A 19,127-nucleotide genomic window follows, 5' to 3' on the forward strand; every position below is an offset into this window, starting at 1 on the left:
AAAAAAATTCCATGATTGATTTTCCTTTTCCTTTCCATTTATCAGTTTCCAGATTGTCAAATTTTTATTTTTAATAAGAAATTGAAATCATCCAACAACAAAAATTTAATACGACTTAAAACCAAGAAACTTCAATTTCATTTGGGATTCATTCTTCATTTATTTCAATTTCATGAGTTCATATGCCCATGAACTGTCATAACTAGTATAAGTACATTTAAAGAGCTTTATTTTTTCCACGAAATCAATCTTTTTTTAAACCACCAAAAATGAACCTTATGAAGCTGTATAATTTGACATTATTTGCTACAGTTTACTTCATCAGTGAGAATTTTAGCACAGTTTTTTTATTTGGAGATCTTTGGTGCTCTCTTACCTGGTGCTCTTTCAGTTTGTCTGGGATTCCTTTCATCCATTCCCTCATCTCGGACAGTTCCTCTACACAGTTTGGTTTGTCGTAGAGTTTCCGACTGATGGCCTTGAACTCTTCACATGCCTGTTAAACACAAGTCAATCATCAAATCCATATCCATATACATCATTTCTCTAACAAAATTTAATCAAATTCAAATTCAATTTTACATTATTGATATATATAAATACATAAAAAATAAGTGAAATTTTCTAATTCAGAAATACTGTTGCAGTTGTAATTTTTTGAGAGGTTTTACTTTCAGCAGTTTTCAAGGAAAGAAAAAAATGGCCAAAAAAAAGATCAACTGAAAATAATCAACTGAAAACAAAATTATAAGACCAAATCATAACCACTCGAATAATTCACATAAAAGTTTTTGCTTTAGACTTTGGGTAAAATTACATTTTTTTTTTTAAATTTACAGTATACAAATTAAGGGTAAAAGTCTATAATTAAATGAGATTAAAGACAATTCTTAAATCAATGAATTCTGATTTGTGAATTTTCATCCTTAACAAGTATAAAAAAAATCTCCTGTTGACTTACGTCGTCAGCTTGTTTCCTGAGCTGCCTAGCTAGTAACTCGAGAACAACATTACTCAGGTTCTTTCGCTTCTTTGATAGATTCTGTTTGACAGAATCGGTGATGACCCAGAAAGGTCCGATGATGATGTTACTTGGGATGGTAGCTTCAATGATCTCCTTCTCTTTCAGGTGCATCTCGACCTCATTCTTGACCTCTTGAGCAGTGTGTTCAGTGGCTTCATACTCCCTGTCAACATCAAGATCACAACAAACATGATTGGTAATTTTTTGGGGTCAAAAATTTTCATGATTTTCTTTATAGATGAATTAAAATTTCTCAATCTGGATGTAAAACGGACATCTATAACGAACCTGTCTCATTATTTCACAGATGAAATTTTCCTAATTACGTAAAAACTGACAATGCAAGTAAATGACAGATTGCAAGCCTTTTATACCCTGGGATGCCTGAAATCATTTCCAAGCAAGGTTTGGACTAAAATGTCTACCATTCCCTTAGATAGGCTAACCAGAAGATATTGTAATCGTGTTGGCATCTCCAAAACATTTGGGAAATTTTTTAATCTCAAAATACAATTTTTTAACTTGTGTTGTCAACTTTAATGTATTGTGAAAAGAGCCAAAATATCATTCTTGTGAAGATGAAAAAAAGAAACAAATGGCTATACAGCTTTCAGTATTTGAAATGAATGCAGAACTAGAAATGCATTGGTTTGTGCTAGAAAATAATATTAAGGGATTGAAGCAAGCAGAGAAAATGTTGGACATTTATAAGTGTTCTGATCAGAACAAAAAATTAAAGAAAGGAAAATTTCTGATACTTTGAGGCAGTCAGATAACTTACTGTATGTATTTATTGATGTCCAGGTTCATCAGTTCTAGATGTTTCTCGTACTCACGAGCGTACGCCTTGAGTGGGATGAGGGCTCTGTTAATGGCGTTTATAATGTTGTGGCGCAGTTCTTCCACTGGCGGCTCATGTTCCCCGACTGACTCCAGCAAAGGTGTTCCTGACCAGAATATGTCCTCCAGAATATACTATAATAAGAACTCTTCATCAATACCAGTGCAAACCCAATCATTTATTTTTGTCCATTTACCAACCCACCTTTGATAAAAACACTTCAGGAAAAATTATTTTCAAAATGCATCTGTTTACAAAACACAAGGTTATGTTTGATTATTAAACCTGAAATATACCGATATAATGTAAAACATAATGTAATATAAAATGTATTACTTTTCAGAAGATCTACTAAATGATGATAATAATGACAGCCCTAACCCATGACTTAAAGTAAGAGGGAATGCACAGAGGTACAAAACCATGACATTTAAACAACTGTTCTCTGATTCTTTCACTTGAAATATTACATCTAAATGATATGTCTATCCATGATCTTAGAGAAATAATCTGAAATTTCAACTGGGTGAATAACACTGTTACAGGTTAATAAATCCTCATATCAACCTCCCTCTAGGTCCATAAATGTATAAGATTATGTCACCTTTTCAAGCTGTGGGATGTTTTGTGTAGACTGTATGCCCTTATCAAACAGACCAATGAGCATGGTCTCAAAGCTGTTCAGGTTAGTGCTGTAGTGGACACCCTGTGGGTCAAGGATCAGATCTACTAGGAACAGGGCATTCTTCTTGGGTCTGAAATATTAGTAACAAATAATATAATAAATCTAACTTACAAAACCAAAACATTTAAAAACAAAATAAACGACCTCTGAAATGCCCAGCTAAAAGCATAGCAGTTTAAAAATCCAGAACACAGTCAATTTTTTTTTAACTTTAATTACGTCATATGGCATCTTGATATTTAGCATACCAAATCTTCACTTGTAACACAGATATAAACTGTGACTCTTTCAGCACTCAGTAAATCTGAGTTTTCAAATGATCTAAGGAAATTCTGGAATCAGTGTCAATAAAAAAAAAAAACCAATTTCAATCTTCATGGAATAAAACCATTCATATTTTTTTTCTTGAAAAGTTTGTAAATTTTGAAAAGGAATTCTCATACAAAAACTTAAATACTGATAAAAATGAATCTGAGGATGAAAGTGATGTCCTAACACCCACTTGTAGGTACTTGTGATAAAGTCCGGGCCCCAAACAAAGTTATCTTCCAGCTTGAGTGTAGAGTGACAAGCATCCATCACCATCTGTGTGAAGTTAACAAGAGAATCCTGGACAAGGTATCTCATCGAGTCCTGCATGATGAATTTCACCATTTCCATAAAGGCCTTCAGCTTAGAGATCTGGTATACTTCAAAGTTAGTCTCATGGATGTTGAACCAACCCTTTCCCACATCACGTAGAGATGTTCGGATGGCATTCCTCAGTGTTGAGATCCAGCTGTCTTTTAAAAACAGCGATACCTAGAGGAAAAGAATTACAAAAATTGGAAAAGTAAGAAAAAACTTAATGAATTTTTTAGAGATAATTTCATTTCAGTATTTGTAAGATAAATTCAACAAAGGAAAATGAATAAAACCTGTACAAAAATTAACAAGTTCAAGCAAAAATTTCGCTTTTAACAAAACAGGATATAAAAGCAATATTTAAAATAAATTGCACACAAGAAAATTTCCTTCAAATGATATCACTGATCAGATCCATGCAGGTTATGTTAACTCCTCATAGTAGAATTAAAATGCATCATCCATTCTCCCATATATTTCTTTAGCGATGAATTTCCTTCATAACAGTATTGGCACTTTACAGGAAAACATTACTAATGTCTTTAACGCTCCACCTACCTGTGATGTGGCTTGGGACTGTGTCTGTTCGAACTCCTCCAACCTCATGGGTTTGGTGGTGGGGATGTGAAACAGTGACATGACAGCCACTTTGTTACACTCTGTGCGTACTTTACCACAGGCCTGGATACTCTCGACCAAGGTCAATAATGACTTAAATGCAAACTGGTCGTACTGGTCATCATACTCGTATGGTTCTATGTCCATACAGCAACCTGGGGGTGGGTAGATGACAGAGAAAATATATCATATCTACTAATGACATACATGTAGATTTTCTTATTGTGGAGGAGGAGGACGGGGGATTTTTTCACTATATTAAAAAATTTTCTAAAAAAGAGATACATTGAAAGTAAAATAATTAGTGACAACCACACAGAAAAATCCAACTCCTGACTTTCATTTAAAAAATTATGATTTTTAATTCAAGCATTTCATAATGCAAGTGTTTTGAATCATGTAAAGAAAGAAATCCTTTACAATGCAAAGATTTCCATTTGGAAAGGACTACTATTGTGAAGTCTTGTGTTATTGTACTTATAAATGGACCAATATCCAGCCTAAAAATCATTCAGAACAATTCTATTAGTGACCTTGACCATTGAATAACTGTCCAGAAAATCAAAAAGTTTCTTTTTCAGTCTATGGTAAAACTGTTTATATTTTTGTATGTTTTAACTCAACTCAATTCACACTTACCTTTCTCAGGGACGGGCTGAACACTCGGTTCAGGTTTTGTGATGAAAGCAAAGGTAACTGGATCGTCCTCGACGGTCTGGTCAAATATGATTCTGTTCATGGAGCGACAGAAGTCAATGTTGACTTCTTTCTCTAGTACTTGTACATAATCTTCCAGTCTGGCGAAATAATATGAAATAAAATGTACATACCAGGTACAAGCATATGAAAATCAGTCACACTTTGCAAAATACTATTAGGTCTTTTTCTGTTCATAAATCAAAGTTGAAGATTTCAAAATAGCATCATATGCAAATCGAATATTAATGATTAATGATAATAACAGTATTTGTCTGCAATAAAATCTGTTTTATTGAATTCCCTGATGGGAAACTCTGTCAAGTTGGTGACAACTTCACAAATTGTTGGGTTTTTTCATCCTGCTTTCTTTACAAAAACATCATGCAAAAATCCTTAACCTTGATAAGTATACAGATGAATGTTGTAACATCTCTTGTCCTTGGGATGATCCATACAAAATTTGGTTAAAATCTGTTCAACTACTTAAGATAAGTAGTATTTCATATACAAAATTTATGACAGATAAACGGATACATATCCCAAGATTCTAATGATTACATGTAATTTGAGCAGGTTAACTAAAGATGAATGACGTTCTGATCAATATCGACTGAGTTCAAATTACCCCTTGTCTTTTCCAAGACCTGGTGAGTTCTTGGCACAGTCAATCATTCTCTTGAGAGAAGCCTGGTCTAGCTCACCAACACCGTCCATGGGCATACAGTCAATGTAGAGGTTATACCTCAACAATGCTTCCGTCTCCTTCCTCAGACGAAAAGCTGAACTCACTCGACGAGCAAATACACATGGGTCCTCTCCTTTAAACATGAGGCGCACTCTTGGGATCATATATTGCTGTCGCAAGGACAGACGAGTTCCTGAAATTGAAAAATATGTTTTTTCTGTCAATGCCATACATGAATATTACAGAAATAATTCAGATAATCAATTTCGTCTTTTCTAAAATTACTTATGATGTTTCACGTATTTGACCTAATGATTTAGAGTATCTCAAAAAAGCTTGCCAAAAAAATTGGTATTAAATGAAATGGTCATAATAAGATTTCAAATGTTCTGTTTCTGGAATATTACAACTAATAAGTCCTCATATAGACACATGTTTTGATAAATAGTGAACACTGACTACCGAAAACGATCTGTAAATAGTGGATATTAACGCAATCTTTCTAATCAAATAATATACTGACTGCTTTAACAACAGAGAATTCAATTTGAAAGTATGATTAAAAGAGATCTTAATAACTGTCTTGTCACAACAGGAAAACATTTTTGGTTTTAAAGAATATGATGAAAAACATTTTAAAATAACTTTTTATCTCATAATTGATGATAACAGAAAACTTATTTTCTTTAAAGTTGCAAAATTCATTTTTCACAGGTTTCAATATGAATTTTCATTGAACAGAATTTCAAAATTGCATCCCAACAACTGAATATCAAGTTGACTTGCTGTCTAAATGCAACTCAAAATTTTAAACTTTAGATCAGAAATGAAAATTCATTAAGCTACATCTGGTCAACGAGTGATTATACTCACCATCAGCCTGTACTCCCCCGTTGACCACTGGTTTCCCAGTGTTGTCTAGAATGCGACCTTGATCATTGACTTTCTGGACAAGATAATGTTTGTTGTTGTCATCATAGTCCAAGACTCCAACCTCAAACCAATCATACACTATACTAGGGTCCATAGGATCCACTGAAACAACAACAAAACTCAACATGTTTATGTTTCAGATCTTTGTCAAGTTATCAAAAACTTGCTCTTACTGTTAATAAGCCTAGGTAGTCACTCCAGAAATTTAAACTATTCCATCGTTTTGCAGTAAGCCCACTGGCTGACCTTACACAAGAATTTGTAAGTTGGCTCCACCGGTCTATAGTAAGATAAAAAATGACATAAACATTTTACAGTACTTACAATCTTTCTTTTTATCATCCGTAGGCAGAAGTGCCAATCCAGGCACAGGTTTTCTTAGGCCATTCTCCATTCCCATAGCGATCCATTCTGATGGAAGGCGACAATCAAACTCCTCATTATCAAAAATGTCCAGAGGCAGGTAAGGTGGGAACGGGGCGGGATCTTCGGGGTCAGAGTTCAACTGTACAGACCCATTTTGGGTTTTTGGCATCAACTGTTCTGTTTTGATCCCCTCCTCCACTAGCAGAGTTTGTAACTCTAGTGTGTTATATAGACGTCTCCGTCTGTTAAAAAATCAAAATGCAACAATGTTAGAGATACAAAAATTTACCAGGATACCGTAAAATCTCAAAATAAGGAGCAGCTTATTTTCTTCAATAGTAAGCAAATGTAGGTTTATTTATGGAAGAATCTACAGGCTCACGAAAATGTTTTTTAAGTCATCTTATATGCAAGTTTTTACTTGAACTGCTTACAAATTCCACTTTTATTATGGAAATTTTCTTCCCAGCAAACATTTACTTTGAGGGTTCAAATTTTACAGAAAATATTTCGCCACAAAATTTCAAATTTTACAGAACAAGAATAAGAAAACATACACACCAACTTTTGGAATGAAAGTCCTAAACAAATTTCAAATTCTTAAAATTCAGGTATACAGTATGTTTTCTTGGTTCAATCTTAAATTTATTGCTATTTTTTAATTTTTTTTTCACAATACATGATAATTTGAGCAAACCTTTCAATCTCAATTTTTCTGGGACATTCTCCAGGTTTTGTGTAAAAAGGTAACTGTACTTTAGGCTCTGATGCCTGCCTGGGAAAGTCCTGAAACAAAAAAAAATTTACAATCTGATTAAAGACCAACACAATTAAACCACAATAATGTGTACAAATCTTTCTGGGGAAAATTGGAATGGAGGCAAGATTTTCCAGTCAAGAAACACCACATCATTCAAATAATATACCAAAGTATATTTTTTTAACACAGTAGTGTAAACATTTATGGAAATAAAATCGCTGAAATCATGTTTGTCTGGAATGATTCTTTTTATTGTAAAAGCTTAAGAACCGGACTTACAGATATTGTGGTGATTTCAGAGCTAGGTCCATAAACCTGTTTCTGTAGTTTATTCAACACATCAGGATTTTCATCAAATGTTGTCACTGCAAACAGAATATTGGTATAGATATGGAGACGACTGGTAGATTTCTCGACTCATTTTTGTTATAAAAAGGAGGTTGAATTTTATTTATAATAATTTTGTAATTATTGAAATAAATTTTAGCACTAGGATGTGTAGAAGTAATACAATTCATTTCATTTATGCAATTCAAATATGGGCACAAAACAGATCTGATTTTAAAATTTGCATTTATGCGTCATGTGGTTTTGGAGTTGGATCAAACTATAATAATTTAGTTTTATAAATAAAAGTTACCTCGTGGTGTGTGTTTTTCCTTGGACACATTCCAAAGTGTATCCTGCGCTGTTAGAGGACCTGTCAATACATCCTACAGAACAAATCAGATTGGCTTAGTATGAAAGAACAGTTTAAAATACTCTTGGAGTGTTAATGTTCCAATGTGTCAATATCTTGGCAATTTGCCAAGACTGTACAGCTGGTATTTATACCTGGTTATGAAATAACATCACAAACAATTTGAAGAGAATGACAACATCAAATTTGACCATGTTCGAATATGAAATCTAATGAAAAGGAAAAAAATACATTTCTGGCAGAAAAATTTGATTTTATCAAGATCATTGAAATCATACACAAAAAGCATTGGGATTCTAGATGTAAAATTTCAAAAGGAATCACATCCTCTATTACTTCCTTTTTAGTAGAAGATGTGAAGATATTCCAAATCACTAAAGGCAAAAGGTGCCATTTTATATATCAATATTAATATAGTTAAAACTGAGGTGATTTTTCCATCTTGATTTTACAAACACTTGTGCCTTGGTAAATAGGGAAAATATAGTAAGAATTTCAGTGAGAATATTTTCAAGTTTAATAAATAGTTTTGGATTTTGCTTAATTTTGGAAAAATAACACACATTTTATCTAAGGGAATTAGTCTTTTTTGGAGGGTTGGGGAAGAGGTGGGAGGGTTTGCATAAATCTGGGCAAAAAATAAATCACTGAATTTTGAATTAAAATTATAACTATTTTATTTAATAGTTGATTGTTTGACATTTGTTTAATGATGAGATAATTTTCAAATAAAAATTACATTCATTTAATACCAATTTAACAAGTTTTTCTTTTCATTTCATGCCCAGAAAATTCTGTATCTTGCTAACTAATATTTCTTACCCCTAGTCGTCCATCATTGGCATTTTCTCCTATGATATCAGAGTAGTAACCTCTCTGTTTAATCTCTGGGTATCGTTGACCATCTACCGTGGTTTTCACACCACTGTCCAATCTAGTTCGGTTGGCGGAAAAAGGCTTCCCTCCATGAGAGCTTTTACTCTGTCTTGATGAAGACATGATTTTTTTTTTCTGAAATAATCATTAAAACATCAATCAGACTCAAAAATTTGTCCTACAATAAGCCCAGGGGCCAACATATCTACGTTGACTTAAAGTCAGAGGTTGCCTTATTACAGAACAATTACATTTATTTTTTTTATCTGTGGTGCTACTGAACAGCTATAGTTATGGATGGGCTTATTACTAGGTGTGGGTTTATTGCCACATAAATACTGAGAATGAAAATGTTACACACATCAAATATGTCCCCTTCATCCATTTGTGACACTATATACCTATAGACTGAATTCTAAATTTCTTATAAAGTGATAATTACCATTTGAAGGTTTTACACCCAAAAGTATGAAACTTTTTTAAACAGTGTACAACCCTTCAATTTATAGATTGGCACCACAATTTAGAAGCTTTTTAAAAGGCTATTTTTTATACATTTTATTTCAAACTGAAATATCACAAAACAGGTGACTAGCTACATATTCCTATACCTGTGACTCTTTATCTATATGTGTCTTACATACAAAACTCAAGTTATAATCATCCAATTCCTCGCATACTCTTAAGTTTCATGAAACCCACAAAACTCAGTATACATCAATAAATGCTTTATAGAGTTTTGTTTTGTTTACTCCAGATTTTGCTCTCACTGATACACACCATATTTACAAACCCAATATGCCCATATCTGGTAATCTATCTGTTTCTATATCCATATCTACAGTATTAGCTGTTCAAAAGAATGGACAATAAACACTTTAACAAAAAAAATGTTTTCCTGCTTAATTTATCAAAAAAAATAGAGATACATCTACCTCATGACAAAAAATAGTCTTCAAAAATAAAAACTAATTTAGAGAATGAAGGCATAACAACCATTTGAATTAATTATAAACCAGAATAATGGCTCCACTTTTAATCCAATTTGCCAACATCATCTATAAGCATTGTGTTGTCTTTCAACAGCATTTTCCTGCAATAAAACTACCCCCTAACTATGACTTGGAGGTAATTTGTAATGTGTCGGCCATTAGCATATTGCAGGTTTATGTGTTTTGGTTACATTCATAAACACTTCACATACGTTCAGAAGTCTTTTGTTCAATATATCTTTATTTACCCATCTCTGGTGGGCCTTGTCGAAGAAATGTTTTTTTTTTCTCTCTCACTCCCTTTGTAAGTGGAGAATAAAATCTAAATTTGTTATCACATGTATTTTATCAAAATGGTTTTCGTTGAAATATTAAAGCAAAGCCAGCTCGCATCGATGTATCAGACAAGTTATTTTCAGATCCTGTTTAAAGGAAAATGAAGTTTCCTTGCTCTCCGTCAGTCCGTCCGTCTTCTTTTTAGTATACTTCCCAAGTAATATTTCAAGTCCCATTGCGTTAGGCCTATCATACGCAAAAAGAATGTTTGATCCGCTAAAATAGCATGTCTAATTTGATACTAACCAGGATTAAACAGACATATTTATCAGAAGTGATCACGCCGACATCCGATCGAGCACCTTGGCCATATATATTCGAAAGTTGCCCAGCGTTTACAACAGTAATTAGGTGTATCTTCTCTGTTCGACTAAAAAATCTACTGTTTATCGCTATTTATGAATAAAAATTGTTAACTTACAACTAGGCACGCATTGATTGGGGTGTTGTTTCATAAACTTCACTGAAACTCAACTCTGTCTTCAAAATCAATCCCCCTCTCGTTACAGTTTACATTCAATATGGCGTCGTAGCTAGGCAATCAACAGAACAAAACATTAATAAGTACAGAATGCAACGACTATTTGCAAGCTAAATTGAAATTTTATTTTTAAAATACAATATATTGTTACAATCTAAGAGTTGTCTTTGCACGTAGAAAAAGAATCGTCGACATCAATATATCCAAATTATATGATTTTATTTCCTACGTTTATCGACTATATGGGCCTTATTATATAGACGTACCCCCTGCCTGTTGCATTACGCTACCGTTCACCTGGTTCCAAGCTCAATGGGAACACAAATTGAAGTTTATTTATTTATTTGTTTTTTAATTGTTTTTACTTCACTTTCAACGACTTTGTGAAATATCAACCAATTAACCTGGAGTATATATGTACACGGTTCGTAAACCGTTGTAAACATTGTGACGATGCCTCAGATGTTGTGTAGATGAAGCTTAGTAAGCCTACTCTTTCTTCTGGACCGTTTTTTCATCATTTCTAAAAATCCGTGTCAATAATAATTTTGTGTATACATTTTATATTTTACCATCGTTTCAGTCGACACTGAGTTTGAATTCAGATTATATGGACATTTCCCTTGTCGTCGTTGTTAATTGTTGCTGTTGTTGTTGTTGTTGTTTTTGTTGTTGTTGTTGTTGTTGATGATGATGATGATGATGTTGTTGTTGTTGATGTTGTTGTTGCTCGGTTGTTGTAGATAACGCTATCTAGACTATATTTGATAAACTCCACAGCGGTAATTATAAGTTACCATATTTGGTCAAAAATTTGTCTCAGACTTTGGTACTACAGCATATATCCGAGAGACGTATAACGTTTTATATATATATCTGCATCAGGGAGATCAGAACGAAGAAAATAACACAAAGCATTTTCCCGACATTCTGATAAACAAGAGTTACTGCCCTTCGTTTCAATCTGTCAGTATGGTGTCGCCGATAAAGTCTTTTTGATGACTGACATCACACTGAGCAAAATTCGACCCGATATCTCTCTGTGTTGTTAAATGTTTTTCCTCGTCCGCCGAAAGACCGAAAGGTCGTAATAGTGGACGTAATACCCGTTAACATAAATAGATAAATGTTTTCCCCTTTTTTTGTTCTGTTTTGTTAGGGGTTTTCCCCACATACTACCAATCTATAAATTCCATTTAAATGTTAGCTAACGCCTTGCTTGTTTCAACAGATGATTCGGTCCCTTTGGCTACCACACCGGACCAGGCGAAACGGGTCATAGTTGATAGCACACTTGTAGGGTTTGTGACAGTGGTCTTATCAACTTCCTGGTCTAAATTCTCCTTTCGTTCCTCGCATCCATGGAAACGACTATAGTTGATCAATGAATTTAAAATGATCCAAATCCGGAGTTTAATAATATTCCCGATGATATGGGCCGTATACAACGTTATAATGCAAATTAGAATTTTGTTTGTTTTTTTTTCTCAATTTCTGAAACCGAAAGTGTTTGAATAATCAAATAAAACGTCTTCCTCAATTACTGAAAGGCCTCAGATTATTACTGTTTCGTATTGGGTAATTTGGTAAGCTCATTAAACTTCAGGCTATTTCTAGAGATAGTTCCGTATCGTTTTTTATAAATAAATAAATACAAATACAAACTTTATTTTCGTTTTGAAATGTATCGTGTGGCAGTTTATGATGTAAGAGACAGACGGGGCTATATGCTGAAGTACCGAGGAAATGAATACTTGAAACCGAAAACACAGGTTTTCCGTTTGCGCGACTTATTCTGTGTCCGGGTATCGTCTCCGTCAGTCCGGAACACACTCACATATTATATATATATTTTTGACTAAACTTGAGTTCATTAAATGAACCGATATCAATTTCCTGGTTTACTTGGAGCAAATTAGTATTTTTTTCTATGTTTTTTCACGTTAAAATTTAAATTAATTTCATACGAAATAGTTAAATTATTTTTTTTATAGATATTCATTTTAATTGATTATGAACACGCAATATGTATGTTTTCTAAAGGGTTAATTTTATTGTACAAAACTGTCACATACACACATATCAATTAAAATATGAACTTATAAGGCAATGATTCCTTTTTAAAAAATCTTGATAGATTGCTGTTTATGGTGTGAAAAACAGATAATGATGAGATCAACAGGACGATGATTAACAACGAAAACAAAAAATTCACTTCTCGTTGATTTATTGGGATTTTCTTCAGTACTTTTGAAACAAACAACAAATTTATTCAAATATTTAGTGCTAGTACTGTTATTGGGCCCTTCAGTACTTTTAAAAACAACTCATGCATGTGGAATTCGGAAATGAGAACGGTGTACGTATTTCTAATTATTTAATCTAATCATTATCTAATTCGGAACTTCCGTTACATGCTTTGTCCGATTCTTTATGACATAATATCTAAAATTAAAACATACACAATAGAACTAATGTGATTGTGTAAACATGACAATGTAAAGGTTGGTATTTCCAGATTCTTCAAAAAGATAACAGTTTCCGAACAAATCTGAACTATCAAAGTACATTTTCGGATATCGATTTCAGATACTAGAAGATAAATTGTCGCTTTTAGTTAAATACTTAAGTTGAATTTATGTACAATTTAAAATTGATTTTCAACATATAGATATTCAAATCCCATTAAAAGAATGTATTAGCAAATGAATAAGAAATACATCCTTGTACAGGTCAAAAGTACCGAATGAAAATTATACAGACAAAATTCAAATAATTCAGAAGATGAACAAATATGTAATCTGCTGGATAAAATAAATACTTGAAATCTATTTTTATATTGATAAAGACTCATGGTCAACTCATAACATGTTTTATCCTGCAACTAGCTGACATTGACGGAATACACCTGTCACATGTATTATTGATGTGTTCGGCAGTGACTGAAAACAGCCGTTTTATTACTTTCTTAAATTACTTCAAAAATACCTTTTACAATAAAAATTAGTATTGAAATAAGCGATTTCATATGTTGTAATGAACAAGGTTATTTACTGCAATTCACAAAATCGCTGTTACATTCGTTGAAGTTTGGAACTACATTTCTGCGCGGAGCAATGGCTTTTTGGCGTACGTCACCAGGCCAAATTCAGCGTAACGTCAATGTCACTGGTAAACAAAGAATAAGCAACAAAACTGTTGAAGTTTTGATCGTCTGGTTTTCAATCAATGTTGCAGGATAAATGAGTATCTTAAAATGTAAGCTGCATTTTGGCCTCGGGACGGAAAGACAAAATACAGCTTAAATGTTAAGACACTGACCACGTATTTTCTATTTAAGCATTAATTTTTTTCAAATGAAGCATCTTATTTAGAAAACCATTCTTAACCTATTCTCTTGTAAATGTATTTGTACACGGGATTCTTGAAAACAAATTAACCAAGTCTCAAAAAATAATAAGCTCACATCTACAAATGTAATGATAATTGGAGTTATGAAGACTGACAAGAATGAGACCAGATCATATATCGATTTAAACTTGTTTTCGGGGTTTCTGATATTGACTCGTGACTCGTGAACAGCCAGGGTTATCACAGAAACTTACCTAAGGGCACAATCACGACGACCCAGATTGGTCCTTTTTCAGCTTTTCCAAACCACCTCGGGTGTAGGGAGCATCGGACTACGCACTTCGGATCTCGAGTCACAAGACAACGCTCTAACTTAGTTAGCTATAGGGGACCCTATATTGATGAATCTAAATTATGAAATCACAAACGCTAATAACAGCATGACAAACCGAATCATATAATGATGAACTCAAATAATACATTGATTGTAAAAAAAAATTGATTGAAATTGATTGTATAGTAAATTGATTGATATGTACAATTTAATGATACAATAAAAGATATAATAAATAATACATTTCAGCTAATTCCAACTCGGAAATCCTTCATAACATGACCACATGTAAACACTATGAAAATTTCACTTCCTGTAAAGCTAGTTTTTGGTGCGTAGACACAGATTCGAGACTGTCCAAATAGTAATATTCAACACAAAGCTAAAATATTATTCTGAAAAAAATGAAACCCTACATTGTCCACTTCAACATTACAAGACCAATTTAAGCAAGGATTTATCTTTTTAAGATTTTAATTTAAACCTTTATAATGGGGTAATCTAATGGTCAAAAATGTCACCCATGGTCACACCAAAAAACTGTATACTACTACCGATTAACTTACATGTAAGTATTCTTAATAGTACACACATTGAAATGAAATTAAGAATATGCTCCTAGACTTCGTTTCAAGGCTGCAATAAAAAAAAATATCTTAATTTCCTTTGTAATCAAAATCTATATATAAGTTAAACAAAGCAAAATTGAATATAAAGAAATGCAAACTGACAAACAAAACACGAAACAAAAATAAATAAAAGAAATAATTATACTAAGTAAATTTTCATCGATCCAAGTGTTCTTCTTAATCTGTCAATTTCTTCTTTAAAATAGAAAATTGTCAACCAGTCAGAAAGTAATTAGATATCCGGAATGACTATGGTAAACTATACTTGGAAAGTGTAAACTTCCACGCATTTTTCATTTTTACATAATTTGCTTTGCAAAGTTACAAACCAAAAGAATGATTAAAATTGGGTTGTTTACGTGAGCTATTGGCGCTAAAGACACCTGGTCCTCTGTCTGTGTTCTAGCAGAAGATCGTGGCATTGTGGTATTCCTAAATGCAGTATATGTTTCGTTATATACAACGTGTGCCCTATCATTACTCAGCTTCATTTTAGACTCGTTTAGAGATGTCTTATGTTCGACACAGAAGCCGTGATTATCGCAGAAATAATTTCGCAATATTTGCGTCATTTCTGCGTTCCTTTGGTCGATAGCAAACGAGGAAATTCTCGCAAAGAATTCCTCAGACACTGGCTGGCTATTCTGTCTGAAAACCGACATTGGGTAAAATCCAAACTGTTGCTTTTCGGGATACAGCCGATTAATAATCTGTAATATGTCAATCTTTGAAACAGTCAGTCGGTATTTTCGAAGCATAGCGTCATGTCTGATTTTATTGTACATTTCATCACAGATAAAACCTACGTCGTTGATTCCTTTACTGTCAACTGCTACACGGACTTCCTGTTCAAGAAGAACGTCTTTGCGCAAGGCAAATATGTCGTCGCAGAGATTAGTCGAAGAATATTTGGAAGACCCACATTTTTCTCGCAACACGTGAAATGAATATGAATCGTAATCAAGAAAATCCATTCTCAGAGTTGACAACGTACATAGTATTTCTTCTGGTGACACCAGTTCATCCAAAGTGACAAATGCACCGCCATATTGGCAAACATAAACTTCCAAAGATTCTAGAATATAACTGACGGATCGCTTTTCGTTTGAGTGTCGCAGTAGTTCTTCGTATAAAAATACTCTAGATCGCATCCAATCCTCGAGATGCCCAATATCAAACTCGGCTTTTATCAATGGGAGTAGTTTGTGTTCTTGGTATCTACTCATAGTTGGGTTTTGAAAACCTTGGGATTCATTGTGCATAAGTTGAATTTCGTCGTTTGTTAATGATTCAAAATGTTCAACGGTGCTTTGACCCTCTATGGTGTGCAAAATATCCCCAAGAATATTCAAGAGGTCGTGAAATTCAGCAACGCAGCTTTCAGAAAGTTTCTCCACATCCGGGTAACTAGATACATGTTCTACATTTAGATCAACATCGAAATCGCGAAGATTTCTGACGAACCTTTCATATGTGTTTATCAAAGTATACATATGGTACTGCACAGCAAGCCAGTCTTTGTCCTTCGCTAATCGCATAATATCCCCTTCCATCCGTTGAATCACTTCGCATGTGTTTTTAGCCCAATCGACCCCTTGTAGTGTGAAATAAAAAATAGTTGCCAATTTCAATCGAAACGTATCCGGATCATAATATTTAGCTCGTGCCGATTTCAATTTAGACAGGATTGGCTTGTACAAGTCTTTGTCCTCAGTTGGGCGCCGGGTTTTTCTTTTTAGCAGTATCGTAGGTACGTTTGGCAACCGAAGTCCTTCCTTGGTGTATATCATGCGCATCACAACTCTCCACGTCCGAGGAAATTTTTCGGCTCTCTGTTGATAGCCTGTGTACGTTGCGATATATTTTGGGTGATGTGGATGACACAGAATTTCGGCATCGGACGATAACGCATTCGAAGAAAACATTTTCAAATAAAACGCGACAATGTTTCTTTCTTCGCGGATCTCATTGAATGAAATGTTAAAATTTGTATCAAATTCTGACAAAAGCTTTATTAAATTTTGAACAGACAATTCCTCGATTTTCCGAATTCCTCGTAGTTCCACGAACAACGGTATGTCTGATTGTTCATTGACAAATGTTTCAATAGTGAACAGCTTATATTCAAGTGGCTGCATTAATTTATCCATAAACGAGAAAAAAGACATTTTCTCCGCCGGTTGAGTTCCGAGATACTGGAATAATTGTTTATTCATTATCGCATCTAGTTTGTTACTGGCATGTACTATGGTTGTAAGTCCGTGTAATGATTTATACAACTGGTCAGTCATCTTCAAATTGTTAGTTCCGACATTGTCCAGCCACGTGGACTGTTGCTTGGCATAGACATATTTGGGACAGATTTTGGTTAGAAGACGGACTGCTTGTACACGGTAATTCTGAATGTGTTCCATATACTTACAGATGATTTCTTGACGTCCGTAGCATCCCTCTGAAAGCAAAATGGCTTAAGTTTTATTTCTGTGTACAGCCTTTTCATGTTGTATATGACTTTCAACTTCAATTGAAAAAAGGAAATGTGGCTCAAGTTATTGCAACATATCAGCTATCTATTAACAACAATTCCAACTAAATTACAATCCATGACTAGAGTGTTGAGATAAAGATTTCAGCGATTTCTCTTGTGCTTTTTCAACCTAAACTTAAACGAAAGAGAGAACAAAAACGCGATAGTGAGGGAGCGAATCTCCTCTCTATCACCATCGTGTTTTGTCTTCCTGCTACTTTGATAAGGAAACCGTGAAATAAAACTTCGGCGGATGGCAGAAGTTCTCAAACGAAAGTAAAGTAAGATTTGGCAATATTATGGAAAAAAGTAGATTTAGACTAACCGATCTGTCCAATGTTTAAGAGCATTTAAAAGAAACGGAAACGAGTCTGCCCACATCAGTCGCCTCCATGTCTCGTGAAGTTGACATTCTAATACATTCATTTTCTGTACCTTGATGATGTAATGATAAATCTCAAATATATATATATATATTACCTTTTACCATGAATGGAGCGATTTCTGTCTCAGCGCTGAGGTAGGGACATTGGGGAGAATCTAAAAGATAATAAAGATCTTAAAATTATAATTAAATAAAAGTACAAAACTTTGTCACAAGCAAAAACTTAAATGATATATCAGTTTGATACAAATCCGTAAAATATTACCAAAGTATGGCAAATGTGTATGTTTATTCCGTTCATTAAGCACTTAAAAGAAGTACATTTGCATGGCATTGCCACATATTCCTTAACCGCCTTATACGTCTCATTTACTGAGAAATCGTTAATTTTCGCGAGAGAAATATTTTCCTTGATTTCCCGGATCCTCTTAATCAGATTTTCTGGTTAGATGTATCGACGAATTCAAGTGTCCATGAAAAAGGTATTTTTATGAAATTCATGACAACTATTTAAAAGCGGAATTCCGCGATAATACAAATTAACGGTTTTTAAATTGAAAAAAAAAAAAACAGATGCCGTGCGCGAATGACCATGCTTTCATGATGTCATAACATCAAGTTTTTGCAGCACCTTTAACCAATTTTGACGCATGTTTTGAATATCAGTGTTCTTTTTAGATAAAATTCTAGCATACGAAAATCTTGGTCACATGTTTTATAACTACACGTACGCGTATAACCTCAATTTTTAACGTACATATAGGTCATACGTGCGGCTTTAAATCGTCACATGTTCTGTGATCATTTGTCGTGAGGCAAAAGTTTTTTGGTTTAAAAATAATTTAAAGAGCTCTTTCGTGGGCACTACATTTTGTGTAACGTTTAACAGTAAGGAAATTCACTTGTTCTAAGAAACTGGTGAAAATGAAATTCTGAAGTTATGCTCCGGACACGAATGGACGAACAGACGGAGGATAAAGCGGCGACTACACGCTCCCCCGAAATGTGTTTTGGGGAGCATGGTAAAAGTTTGTTTTTTTTTCATCCTCGAAAGTACATGTCACCCTTCTCAAGTTACCTTCGCATATGTAATTCGTGTGTATCTAAACGCACGTGATATCACCTGTTTACAGCGGTCAGTTGGAGGGGAGTGGGGAGGACGCAAGGACCGGCGAGCTCGTTACTTGTACCTATTCCGACGTCTTTGTAATATTTTAAAACGTTTCGGGAGGTGAGATCATCATTCAGCAAAATGACACCCCCCCCCTTCCCCCCCCCTAC

At 34.0% G+C, this 19,127-nt stretch overlaps 2 protein-coding genes across 2 annotated transcripts in view; both read right to left on the reverse strand.

The window, feature by feature from the left end:
- The window catches only part of LOC132555986 (dynein axonemal heavy chain 1-like), a gene marked incomplete at its 5' end in the record, with an annotated part of 79,134 nt that extends 70,182 nt beyond the window's left edge, over positions 1–8,952 (reverse strand). The window contains 14 exons of the mRNA XM_060220373.1: positions 377–496; positions 962–1,187; positions 1,806–1,999; positions 2,470–2,620; positions 3,053–3,351; positions 3,733–3,947; positions 4,432–4,589; positions 5,117–5,369; positions 6,050–6,211; positions 6,434–6,717; positions 7,173–7,261; positions 7,515–7,600; positions 7,876–7,948; positions 8,758–8,952. Of these exons, the coding sequence (XP_060076356.1) occupies positions 377–496; positions 962–1,187; positions 1,806–1,999; positions 2,470–2,620; positions 3,053–3,351; positions 3,733–3,947; positions 4,432–4,589; positions 5,117–5,369; positions 6,050–6,211; positions 6,434–6,717; positions 7,173–7,261; positions 7,515–7,600; positions 7,876–7,948; positions 8,758–8,952 (2,505 nt within the window). The remainder of the gene's footprint in view (positions 1–376; positions 497–961; positions 1,188–1,805; positions 2,000–2,469; positions 2,621–3,052; positions 3,352–3,732; positions 3,948–4,431; positions 4,590–5,116; positions 5,370–6,049; positions 6,212–6,433; positions 6,718–7,172; positions 7,262–7,514; positions 7,601–7,875; positions 7,949–8,757) is intronic.
- Positions 8,953–15,233: 6,281 nt separating this feature from the next.
- LOC132555987 (uncharacterized) lies at positions 15,234–17,225 on the reverse strand. Its single transcript, XM_060220374.1, has one exon. It carries the CDS (start codon positions 17,223–17,225, stop codon positions 15,234–15,236), a length of 1,992 nt encoding a protein of 663 aa, XP_060076357.1.
- Between the last annotated feature and the right edge of the window lie 1,902 nt (positions 17,226–19,127).

This window comes from Ylistrum balloti, unplaced genomic scaffold, assembly GCF_031769215.1.
Source record: "Ylistrum balloti isolate Yb309-2 unplaced genomic scaffold, AGI_CSIRO_Ybal_v1 Utg370536, whole genome shotgun sequence".
NCBI classification, from domain to species: domain Eukaryota; kingdom Metazoa; phylum Mollusca; class Bivalvia; order Pectinida; family Pectinidae; genus Ylistrum; species Ylistrum balloti.

Coding starts and splice junctions, on each gene's coding strand:
- LOC132555987 (XM_060220374.1), bottom strand. CDS start 17,225: ATGACTGACCAGTTGTATAAATCATTACACGGACTTACAACCATAGTA.